At 46.5% G+C, this 12,693-nt stretch overlaps 1 protein-coding gene across 1 annotated transcript in view; it reads right to left on the reverse strand.

The window, feature by feature from the left end:
• The window catches only part of SLC15A1 (solute carrier family 15 member 1), an 80,392-nt gene extending 70,194 nt beyond the window's left edge, over positions 1-10,198 (reverse strand). Inside the window, exons 1-4 of the mRNA XM_029604484.1 lie at positions 9,994-10,198; positions 3,666-3,750; positions 3,435-3,576; positions 1,174-1,293 (exon numbers count right to left, since the gene is read on the reverse strand). Coding sequence (XP_029460344.1) covers positions 1,174-1,293; positions 3,435-3,576; positions 3,666-3,672 — 269 coding nt within the window. The 5' untranslated portion in view covers positions 3,673-3,750; positions 9,994-10,198. The remainder of the gene's footprint in view (positions 1-1,173; positions 1,294-3,434; positions 3,577-3,665; positions 3,751-9,993) is intronic.
• Between the last annotated feature and the right edge of the window lie 2,495 nt (positions 10,199-12,693).

Consider the following 12,693-nt stretch of genomic DNA (forward strand, 5'->3'; position numbering starts at 1 on the left):
TAGGTGTTTATAAATTATAAATTTACGGGTAGATTTTAAATGGGCCGTGCGCGTAAAATCCAGCCTTTGTGCGCGCCGAGCCAATTTTCCACAAGTGCCAGCCTTCCTGCAAGGGGCGGGCCGGGGGGCGTGTTCTGGGTGGGGAGGGGCGGGACTGCGCCATTCGCTGTCCCGGCTGCCAGTGCACAACTTACTTCAGCTCGGGAGCAAAACAGGAAGATAAAGAAAAAAGGTAGGGTTTAGTGGTTGGGGAGGAAAGTGGGAGGGAGGTTAGGTAGGGGGGTAGGGAAGCTCCCTCCCAGTCCGGGATGCTTCGCCGCACGAAAATTACGGAAGTCCCCCATGCGCGTGCCACCCGCACATAACCGCGCAGATTACAAAATCTGGCACGCATGTGCGCACACAGCCCACCGATTTTATAACACGTGCGCGCTGGCGAGCACATGTTAAACAATCGATGCGTCCTTGTGCGCACGCCGGGAAACGCGTGCACATGGACGCGCGCACCTTTAAAAATCTACCCCTTAGGTATTTATTTTCCAGCTAATTAGGGGCTCTTTAAAGGTACCAAAAATCGTTGTTTATTGGTGTCTTCAGAGCCTAGGAATTATTATTATTATGAATCATACAGCTAAGTCCTTAGGGTGGAAAAGGCACAAAAACAAAGTGGAGGACCCAGCGCATGGAAAGGAGGAGTGAGAGAGCACTAGAGGAAGTGATGGCTTTTCTCTTTTCTATAATTAACTCCTATATGTTTGGGGGTTTTTTGTTTTCTTCGGGGGTGTTTTATCCTGGGTTATCGATTGAAACCTAAAATCAGAAGCCCTATATATATTTAAAATAATTTTACAGTCAAGAAACACGAGGCATTGTGTTTTGAAGATTTTAAGAAAAACATTCTCTTCTGAACATTTCTGGTAAAATATAAACACATCATCTATCAGCTGATGTCAACAAAGAGTGAGAAGAGAAATTCTTAATATGGTTAAGGAATTATGATATACGATACAAACCAAGAGTTGTTTATTTTAAGAAAACCAATGAAGAATGGTGGAAAAGTAGAGCCAGATTAGAAGAGAGATGGATAAGTACAGTCAAAGTTCTATAGAAGCCTTTTCCCATTCCCTTCTCAGGAAAAAAAAAATGAGAAAACATTTTTTTGCTAAAACTTACATATGTACATCGATTGAATCTGGAGTACCATCCCTGTTGCCATCTGTGATGTCATGGATAGAACTGACTGCCATGATTGCCTGACCAAGCACATAAACAATGGACAGATAGATGATAGTTCTGTTGGGAAAGAGAAACATTATTAATCTTTTATAGCTGTTCACATACCTCAGTCAACATTTTTGAGTATACATCAGAGTTTATCTTCTATTTACAAATATAATCAATTATATAGCATTAATAGCCACCTCTTATAATGTTATTATATATATATATATAATTATCTGATCTTCATTTTCCTTCTTACTCCTAGTTATTGATTCCCTGTTACATGTAACTGCTTTTCTGCACCATTGTTCAAATTGTAAAGTTTATTGCACCCCTGTTTCTTGTGAACCAGCATGATGGGACTACCGTCTTGAATGTTGGTATATAAAAAAACTTAAATAATAAATAAAAATAAATAATCAGTGACAGTCAAAATGTTAGATATATTTTTAAAATATGGGAAAAATATTATGTCCTAGAATGAAATTTTATGTGAAATTTATTTGAAATGATACGTGGAATTAAGGGTCAACAAACTAGTTGGAGGTGATACCTTTGTATTGAATAGGGCAGACAGAGCCAGATGTGTGGCTTGGCCTCATACTTTTGTTCAGGTTTTAAGGAGGAGGGAATTGAGGCCCACTGGGTAGGGTTCCCTTGCACCTCTGAGGCATTCAAAACAAGCAAGGGCTGTTTCGGCTTTGTGATTGTTGGTGACCCATAGGAGGAGCAAGGGAAAGGGGATAGTGAGGGAGGTGAATGCGCATCTCGCCTTTTCTACATCCGTTTTCATGGCTGTAATTTCCCATCCACCCTCTAGGTGTTTTATCTTGGTATGGGTCTTGGGTTTAGGGTTGTCGTAGTTGGAAGGTGAGGGCAGAATACCGGAGCTAGGTTGGAGCAGGGTGATACTGATCAATCGGCCAGACAAGCTGAACGGTCGACTTAGGAGAACCCTGTGTGGCTTCAGTGTTGATTGGATGCAGTCTCGTGGGTGTGGGGCTGGGATGTGGTGGAGGCCTCACAAGGAGGTGGCTGGTATTGCTGCTGCTGCTCATTGCCTACAGGTCGGATGGCATGGGGATGGTGCGCCTTGTTACAAGTCACGCAAAGCAAAACATTTCTTTCCGATGTTAAGTGAAACTTTGCTTATTTGACTGGTCACGTGGCAAATGGATGTCCCTGCAAAGAAACGTCCTGTACCTATACATACATACAGCCCGATCCAGTAAAGTCCGTGGGAGAGCGGACGAACGCCCGCTCTCCCGGCGCGCGCACCGGCCCCTCGCCGGTGCGAGCGATCCAGTATTTAAATGAGGTGACGCGGTGCAAACGAGGAAAAGGAGGCGCTAGGGACACTAGCGCGTCCCTAGCGCCTCCTTTTGGCCTGGAGCGGCGGCTGTCAGCGGGTTTGACAGCCGACGCTCAATTTTGCTGGCGTCGGTTCTCGAGCCCGCTGACAGCCACGGGCTCGGAAACCGGACGCCGGCAAAATTGAGCGTCCGGTTTTCGGCCCGACAGCCGCGGGCCGAATTCAAAAATTTTTTTTTTTTTTTTTTTATTTTTGGGGACCTCCAACTTAATATCGCTATGATATTAAGTCGGAGGGTGCACAGAAAAGCAGTTTTTACTGCTTTTCTGTGCACTTCCCTGGCGCCGGAAGAAATTAGCGCTGACCTTTGGGCGGCGCTAATTTCTTAGAGTAAAATGTGCGGCTTGGCTGCACATTTTACTTACTGGATTCCGCGCGCATACCTAATAGGGCCATCAACATGCATTTGCATGTTGAGGGCGCTATTAGGTGCCGCGGGTGGGCCGCGTGTTTTCCTCCCCTTACTGAATAAGGGGTAAGGGAAAACACGCGTCCAGAGCAGGGTGACAGTGCGCTCCGACGGAGCACACTTTACTGTATCGACCTGATAAGGCATAAAGAGCATTACCATGGATAAGTAAATAAATCAAATCTTCAGCTTAGAAGTGTTATAGCTCCCCAAAATGTGTAAAGGCCACCTGGAAATAAAGGTGCATATGACTTTCTTCAAAAACCTGTTCTTTAAAAAAAAAACCAACCTGTTATAATCTATTTTTCTGCTGGCACATCCTGAAAAAATAGCGAGGAAGGGCACTAAAGCAGCCTGAGCTGAGATTTCGGATAAAGCTCTCTGTAATGTGAAGATTGCAGAAGAGGGGAAGGAGAAATGGAAAGCACTTACTTGAATTTTCCCAGCCAGGAGTCAGCAATCATGGCTCCGAGGATTGGAGTCAAATAGCACAAAGCAACAAAAGTGTGGTAGATGACTGTGGAGAGAGTTTCATCCCACCGCAGGAAATATGTGAAGTACAGAACCAGCACCGCTGAATGGAGAAATACATTCCTGGTTAGAAAATCAGAGGCATAGCATCTGTCAACTGAATAAAAAATACAAGTTAAGAGGAGAAATTACCTCGCATTCCATAGTAGGAGAACCTTTCGCAGAACTCATTGATGACAATGAAGAAGATACTTATGGGATAACCAAAACAAGTTGGCTGAAAAGAATACAAAGATGCAGAATGTGAACACCCTACAGAATATGAAATATATTTTTAGTTTCTGTGAAAATAATTCTACATCAGATAGATAGGCCCAAATCATCCAGATCCGACATTCCTCCTTCTTGGATCTATCGACAGTGTCCCAGAACAGTGGTAGCAGTAAGCAGTGCAAGGTGGGTGAACAGGCAGTGCTTACTATGGAGACTAGGGATATACATTTGTTTGAAACAAATGGGTAAAATGCAACAAATGAGTCCATTTTTGTTTCATTTATGGATCCCTGAAACAAATGGTTCCCACGAATTTGAATACAAATTTTTGTTTAATTTGTTTATGTTTTCCATTCAAGTCTTTGGCACATTCAAGTCTATGGCTATGCACTTCAGGTCAAACAACTGGTAACTATAGCAACCAGCTCTTGCTTATGTGACATCACAGCCTCTTGGGAACCGAGGAAGGACAAGTTGACAAGGAGACTAGACAGAGGAAAATTCATAGTGAAGCATCTTTTTAAACCAACCTATAGCTGCCAGCTGGATTAAGTGACACTGACATCCTCTCACTGAAAGAAACTCACTATTTCCTTTCCAGCAGCTGGTAAAGAAGCTCTCTGAGAATTCAAAACAAGCTATAAAAAAGTTGACTTTGGCATTAGTAAAGTTCTGTTTCAGATCTTCTCCTACAGTGACAGAAAGACAAAGGAAATGACATTGCTTGCTTTCTCTGTTCACTGGGGAAGGGTAGGAGTGGAGCAGAGATTGAAGCAGTGCTAGTGATTGTTATGATTTCACTTGCTATGCAGCCTCATCGTACTCTGACAATGGTGTCTCCCCACCAGCAGAGGTCTCCTCAGAGCTCCATTCCATGCTATCCCCATGAGCTCTTCACAGCTCATTGAACCCAGCCTATGATGCAGCCTCTTAGCCACCAGAAGTCCTCAGTGAATCATGTCTCCAGCCTTGCCAAGCTCCTCCTTCTTGTCTGCACCATACCCAAGCCACAGACCTACATAATCCACTTGCCAAACTCTCCTCATATTCACATCGCATTGCCCATGGCTCCTTGCCCTAGCCACTATTGTCTTGAGGATTTCCAAAGCCTATCCTTGCCTTGTGGCCTTCAGGTCTTCCTGCCTTCCCTTGTGGACTTTGGGCCTTCTTGCTCTGTGCCTTGCCTTGTGGCCTTGAGTCTTCTAGTTCCTTGCCTTGAGGCCCTCGGGCCTACCCTGCTTGTTTCCTGCCTTGAGGCCTCAGCCTATTCTATCTTGTATCTTTCCTTGAGGCTTTCAGGCCTACTCTGTCTGTACTGTTGCTTTATGGCCTATCCAGGCCTTCTACTGCCATACAAGCCTCCTGCCTTGTCTTTGGGCATATATATTCCATGTTATCCTTGTCTGCCTTGTTTAAGTCCTGCCCTAGTCTACCTTGTTTGGTCTTGTCCTTGATTAGTCTTGTTTGTTCTAGTATCTGTCCAGTCCTGCCTGTACCAGAGTCCTGTCCTTGCCTCAGCCTGTATTTTGTCTACTTCCTGGTCCTGCCTAATATCCAGTCCTGCCTGCCAAGTCCTGCCATCCAAGCCTTGCCTCATCCAAACCTTGCCTATCCAGCCTTGTCTTGTCTAGATTGGTTCCTGCCCTATGTACTCACCATAATTTACTGCTGCCACAGAGACCTACTGGCTCCCAGATCCCAAGAGCGCAACGTGCAGGGGAGGGGACTGGCTAGGCAGAAGACCAGCCCTTGCAGTCTCATGCTGCTCTCTGGGAGGGTTCCACAAACCACAGAATCCCTGATAGTGATTGTTTAGTCTCTCTCTAAATGTCTTTCAAAGCACAGTGTAGTAAGCGAGGTTAGCAGAGAAGTGCACACATGTATCTGCATCTGTGTGAGTGTGTGTGTATATATATATATATATATAGATATAGATAGATAGATAGATAAATAGATATAAATATAGATAATATAGATATATATAGATATGACAGGCATTTTTGCACATATTAGAGTAGTAGTATGAGTATCAATAAATTTCATTTCTTCATGAAATCAAAACCTTAAGTAGACACTTAATTCCGCCATGTCACTGAAGAAAGAGAAGAGCAGGAAATGGCAGGAGAAGAGGACTTGCTGCAGAGCCAGCCCAGTCTAATAGAAGTAGCAAAGAGGGAAAAAAGGAAGTCCTGCCCCAAAACTGAAAAGGGATTATTTTTAGCTGGGGAATGGCAAGAGTGAAAGTCAGCTCAAGGCAAAAGAAATTGAAATTTGGAGAGCATCTGCCACTGCTGCCTATTCCTCTCCATCTTGTTTTGAAGCAAAGGGAAAATACAGGAGAGGCATTCAAAGCTGGCATTAGCAGGGCAGGGACCTGAACCGAGGCAAACTAGCTCAATAGTTTCTCTTTTTAAATGAGCTAATATAAAGATGAACATACTTCACGCTTGCTATTTGGTGGGTGCCTAATTGGGTCAAAATACTGCCTATACATTTGAAAATGAAATGTCTGCATGTTGTTTTCCTTCTCTAACCTAAATCCATCCCCAGTGGAACCCCCAAAATCGGCATATAAAATAGAAAAGTGTCTGATGCTGGGAATTTTAGGATATTGGCACCAGCCTTCATGGGATCAAAGTGACAAATTTGCTCAGGCAGACGGTGGACTGGACCTGACCCAGAGGGAAGGATAAAATTCTCTCAGGCCTGACAGGAAAAAATGCTAAAATACACCCCCCCCCCCCCCCTGCTCCTTTTGTAACCAGCTGAAGGCACTGCTAAAGCAAAAGTCGTCAATCTTCTCATGACTAAATGGGCAGGCTCTCACCTTGAACTCGCAACTCTAAGATTAAGTAAGCAGAGTCTCACTCACTGAATTGTAGTGCAAAGTACAATAAACATCTCTGCACGGATGGGTCACGGGATTCACAACAGAGATAAGCAGCAGAATGAAATAAACACCTTTCTAATTTCCTTGTCAATTAGCATAGCATTCAGATCTTAATCTAGATCTCAAACATCCCTGTTTGACGTAGCCATTCTTCATACACAATCTCAGTACTCACTTCCCTTCTCAGAAGGCTTCCTCAGATAGGTCCTTAGAACCTCCTCAGGGTAGTTGTGGTCCATGGGTCCTGCTGGGCACCTCTGGGCAGTGCCTAGTAGCCCAGTAATTGTGTAGTAGCTTCCATGGTAGCCGGGATAAACCAGCAGACTACCAGGAACCTCTCCAAACCCAAGTTAAAGCAACTCAACCCTCTCCCACTCCGTCTACAATCTTATATTGAATGCTTTCTCTGTGGGTACTTTTTCTGGGCAAAACACCATGTGTTTTGGAATAAAAAGATTGTGCGCATTTCTCCAACCTTTGCCCATTCTCCATCCCTAGCAACACCTCTTCAGCCTGCAGGTAAAAGGACTCAGACTATTCAACAACTTGGACAGTAATGGAAGCCTCAGTTTCCACAGGTAAAATGCTATTTTACTTGAGCAAAAGGCTTTCATGATTTCCCATTAGAGAGTAATGTTCAAAGATACCTCTGTGGGTGAAGTCGTGCTTTCCCCGCAGAAATGTCCCGCTCTTTGGGTCTCCACTAGGTGGCGCTCACTAGGGGAGAGGAGGGCCTATAACAGTGATGGCTAACCTCTGACACGCGTGTCACCTCTGACACGCCGAGCCGTTTTTGCTGACACGCCTAGCGTTTCGGGACTATCGATTTTTTTTTTTTTTTATTGGCTGTGCCGAGCCTTTTTTTTTTTTTTCAGCTGCGCCAACCCTTTAAAATTAGTTTTTTAGTATCCCTCCAGCCCCCCCCCCCCCCAATGCCCCTGGGCGCAGGGAGGCGCAGCGACAGGCAGGGCCGTGGTGAGGCTCACTTCACCACAGCCCAAAGAAAAAGATAGTGTTGAACGCGCTGATGCTCCTCCTCCTTCCTGCCTGTGCGGCCCCGGAAGTAAACGTTGCCGGAGCCGCGTGGGCAGGAAGGAGGAGAAGCATCAGTGCATGCAGAAGAGGAGCATCGCTTGCACTTACGGGCCGCTGCGAATCTCAAATCGCAGCGGCCCGAGAAGAGGAAGAAGCCCGGTAGCAGGGCCGCTGCAGAGCCCGTCCTGCGCGACCCGCGAAGAGGAGGCCCAGAGGTGAGAGAGAGGCTGAGGGTCTGTGTGCGTGCGCGCGTGTATGACATGAGTTGAGAGATTGTGTGTGAGAGTGAGGACCTGAATGTTTGCAGAGACTGCATGTGCTTGAGCAAGACAGCATGTGGGAGTGAGAGAGAGCCTGTGTGTGTGAGAGTTAGACAGCATGTGCCAGTGAGAGCCTGTGTGTGTGTGAGAGAGAGCATGTGACAGTGAGAGCCTGTGCTTGAGCAAGGCAGCATGTGGGAGTGAGAGAGAGCCTGTGTGTGTGAGAGTTAGCATGTGCCAGTGAGAGCCTGTGTGTGTGTGTGAGAGAGAGAGAAATGCATGTGAGAATGAGAACCTGACTGTGTGTTTGAGGGAAGAAGATGGAGAGAAAAGAAACAGAAAAAAAGACAATATAAAAGGAATTGGCAAAAAAAAATAAAAAATAAGAAAGGGAAGGTGGAAAAAATAAGAAAGGGAAGGTGGAAAAAAAAAAGCCTGTGACCAATCAATTAGAAAACTAAGATCAGACAGGAAAGGTTAAAAAATATATATATATTTTTAGTGATTGGCACATGTAATCTTTGGGAATGGGCAAGAATAGTAACATCCCCAATAGTCATGTGGCAGCAGTGACAGTGGCAGCAGAGGAATGAGAGAGGTTCCGAGGTTGCTGGCAAAAGAGAGGGGGGTCTGCCTTTAGTGTGTGCATGTGAATGAATGGGACTCTGCCTGGGGGTGTATGTGTGTGAGAATGAATTGGTGCCTGCCTGGAGGATGGAGCGGGAGTGGTGTGAAAATGAATGGGAGCCTGCCTGGGTGTGTGTGTATGTGAGGGAGCCAGTGAGTGTGAGAGCATGAAGTGTGTATGAGAAAATCCAGGGGAGTAAGAGTTTGTGTGGGAGGGGGGGTGGAGGGGGAGAGAGTGTTGTAATTGAAGATTTAGCTGACGAAATTCAGCAACAAAAAAGTCACTAAGCAGGCAAGGTAAAGAATTATTTGTTTTTGCTTTATTAATAAATACAGTACATATATTTAATTAATAACAAGTTATAATTTTGAGCTACAAATATCACAATTATGGATTTTTCTAGAAGTGACACACCACCCGAGTTATGCTCGGCTTTTTTATGAATTTTGACACACTGAGCTCAAAAGGTTGGCCATCACTGGCCTATAACCTTCCAATCCGCACCTCCTGGGAGGCTGCTGGCTCTGCCTAGGCCCCACAGCCAGACCTGGTAAATAGGGAGAGGCACACACCTGTCCGGGAGGTGGAGCCAGTGATTTAGTCTTCTGGAAATTCATTTTTGGAGTTTTTCTTATTGGAATTCCTTGGGAAGGACAGGGGTAGAGAGGACCTGCTGCTCCCATCTCAGAACACATGGTGGGGACCGTAGTGATTTGGGTTTAGTAATTCAGAAGATTTCTGTCCTTTTTGGTTTTGGCAGGAAGTTTCTTGCCCAGGAGAGGGGAGAGAGGATTTTCCCTGTTGTGCTGATTCTTGGGATCCAGTTTAACAGCTCCAGGAACAGAGCGGACCGTGAAGATGGGAGTTTGTGAGAACATCTGTGGCCTCAGGTTTTTGGGTTTTTTTTATCTTGGGAAGAGAAATCCAACTCCAGCTAGGGATCCCTGCCATTCTAGGAGGGGAGGTTATCCTATCGCCAGATGCCCTGAGGGACACCTACCCAGAGAAAGCAGGATTAGGACTCTGAACAAATTATACGGTGAATTTTAAAAGCCCGAAGCGAGCCAATATTAGGGGATGCATGAATGTGTCAGGCCAGCGCATGCCAGGCGGATTTTAAAAGCTGCCTGGATAGGCACATACTTGTCGCTATGACCACAAAGGAAAAGTTCAAAAAGGGGGCGGGGTCTGGAGGGGCCATGGGGATTCCTGCACTTAAACATGAAATTTCCCATAAACACTTATGTGCACTGGCACTTGTAAAACAAAAGACATCTAGACAGACCCCCGGTGTTTTAAGGGTCGGGTCTAACAGCGGGGAAGGAAGGGCATTAAACTGGGGGGGGGGGGGGGGAGTCCTATTCCTTACCGGGGCGAACTAGGAATGAACTGGGAAAACTGGCAAGGCATCCCCTCCCCCCCCCCGTCACTCACGCGATAGGAGCGGCATTTCCGTGTACAGGCAGGCGTCCACTTAAAACTGCACGCGCTCAGACTGGTTTATAACGCCCGCACGCGTACGCGTCGCGTCCCTGGGCGCGGGCCGCTCTGAAAGTTACCGACCCCGGATCCAACAGCGAGGAAATGCGTTTGGTGCCGGATGATAAACATTAAAGACTGCATTTCTGGAACCGCCCAATCGTTGATACAGGAGCAAAGGCCGCCCAGTGAAACTGTCAGGACATGCAGAGAGCTTTCCCCGCCCGCGGGCCTGGGAGGTTATCCTCCCCCATATCCAGGGCCGGTGCAAGGGGAGTAGGTGCCGTAGGCGTCTTCTGCCTCGTGCCCGCACCCCCCCCCCCCCGGGCTCCCGCACTCTCTCCCACTTCCTCCACGTGGAGGAAGATGGAGCAAGAAGGCAGGAGGCAGCTGCCGCGGGGGAGAGGGGGGAGCCAGGTTACCGCACGGCCGAGAGAAGCGCTGGGTCGGGTGAGGACGGACGGGTCGCTGGCTCTGGCTGCTGCCGCCCCCGGGACGCTGGCGCCCTAGACCCCCGCCTAGTGATTCCACCGGCCCTGCCCATAGCAGAGAATCTGCACCTGGGGGACACTTTTGGAACTGTGACCCAGCCCCAGGACTGAATGTACCTCTGCCTTCCTGGATAAACAACCAGAAGAGGGGGCTAAGCAGGGCTGGAGGGAGCACCAGGCGAGCTAGGCCTGGCCCTATGGCGCTGACCATTAGAGGAAGCAAGCGGCAGAGATGTAAGAGGGACTGGGGGGAGCGGGCGGCAGAAGGCACCTAGAGCACCAAATCCCCTTGCACCGGCCCTGAGGCCAGGCATAATAATAATAATAATAATATACCGTCTGTGCTTTTTACACGCACAGGGAGGAGGCACTCCAGGGCATGGGGGCTGGAAAGACTGGGGAATCGCGCATATACTTTTTCATTTTAAAAAGTATATGCGCATAGATTCTCCCGGCAAAGCTATGTGCATCAAATAACAGGCGTCAGTTTCTGTGCCTAGTGTTTCTGGGATAGTTTTTAAAGAATAGGCCTGATTTTGAAAATGTGGGTAACTTGCGTGCATATTTGCAGCTAACTTACACACAATGCTTCAAAATATGCGAATGAAATTTGTTTCAAACGTCCTGTAATATCCCGCCAGGGGTATCCAAGCATTAAGAGAGAAATTTTAAAAGCCTGTGCTGGAAATGGGCTTTATGAAAATTGCTCTTATGCGCGCATCAAGCCTCACTGTGTTTTCTTTTACTTGCAGTGGCAAAAGCCGTTCCCACAGGCAGGATGGGGAAGGGCTTGGAACTATGCTCAGACTTTTGCATTTTCAGAAGTTTTCTCCAGCAAACTAACTGCACCGGTACAGGCAGCTTCCCTTCAATACATTTCAAAATGAAACTATGACCAGATTTTTACTTTGAAACTTAATGCAAAGTCTGCACAGGGAAAAATGACCCCTGGCGCTTACACTTACGCAGACTGTGTTAAAATGATCCATTTTGGGGTTAATTTTGTGGTATTTTTTATTTGCAGACTTTACATTAATTTTCAAAGCAAAAGCATGCACGTATTTTTGCTTTGAAAATTGTCTTGGGAAAACTGCCCGCACACATTTACGCCTGCTAATGCCCGTGGGTAGTTTCTCTGGCAGAAACTTCGCTCCTACTTTTACATAAAGTATGTGCATAAGGCCCAGCCCCAGGCAGACTCCATGACTGTCCCCATGCACATAAAAATATGTACATGCAGTGTGTATACAGGAAATTTTATACCCGTATCTATCGTGCAATTTTCTAAAGAGCTATTTCGGTGGGTGAAGCACTACGTTACTCCAGAAGTGCCTTTTGAAATTTCTGCGTTCCCTTTGTTCCGAATGCTATCACCTGCTACATTTGGGACTCTCTTCCTCTTTTTAAGAAACTGAATTCACATGAATTAAAGAAAAAAAAGAGTTGCAGCTCTTATTCCTTTGAAAATGTTAGCTTATAAGAAAGTGCATTCGTTTTCATTCAGTTTGGTACTTTCTGCAAATAAAGGGGCGTATATTATGCGCGTAACCCCGAAAACCCACTCCTGCGTGCGCTGAGCCTATTTTGAATAGGCTCGGTGATGGCGCGCAAGCCCCGGGGACGCGCGTATGTCCCGGAGCTTGAAAAATGGGCCGGGGAGTGGGTGGGGAGGTCTGGGGCCGGGGATTGTGTACTGGCACTCAACCAGCAGGCGCAATTTATTCAACAAAGGTCAGGGGGGGGGGTTTAGATAGGGCTGGGGGGTGGATTAGGGAGGGGAAGGTGGGGGGCGGAGGGAACGGGGAAAGCCATCGGGGCTTCCCTAGGGCTCGGCGTGCGCCTTGCACGCGCCAGCCCCGGATTTTATAACATGCGCTCAGCTGCGCGCATGTTATAAAGTTGGACGTAGATTTGTGTGCGCTGGGTTGAGCGCACACAAATCTACGTCCATGCGTACCTACTAAAATCTGGCTCAAATTGTGTGCATGTAAAACAGCATTTACCTGCATAAACTACCAAAACGCATGAAACAAACTGAAAACGTGGCACATAAAAAGCAGCAACAAATGAACAAAGCAAACTAATATCATTTTGAACTAAAACAAACAAACAAAACAAAAATTTTGTGTGCACACATCCCTATTACCTTTTACTGAATCTGATG

Source organism: Rhinatrema bivittatum, chromosome 5 (assembly GCF_901001135.1).
Source record: "Rhinatrema bivittatum chromosome 5, aRhiBiv1.1, whole genome shotgun sequence".
Classification (NCBI taxonomy): domain Eukaryota; kingdom Metazoa; phylum Chordata; class Amphibia; order Gymnophiona; family Rhinatrematidae; genus Rhinatrema; species Rhinatrema bivittatum.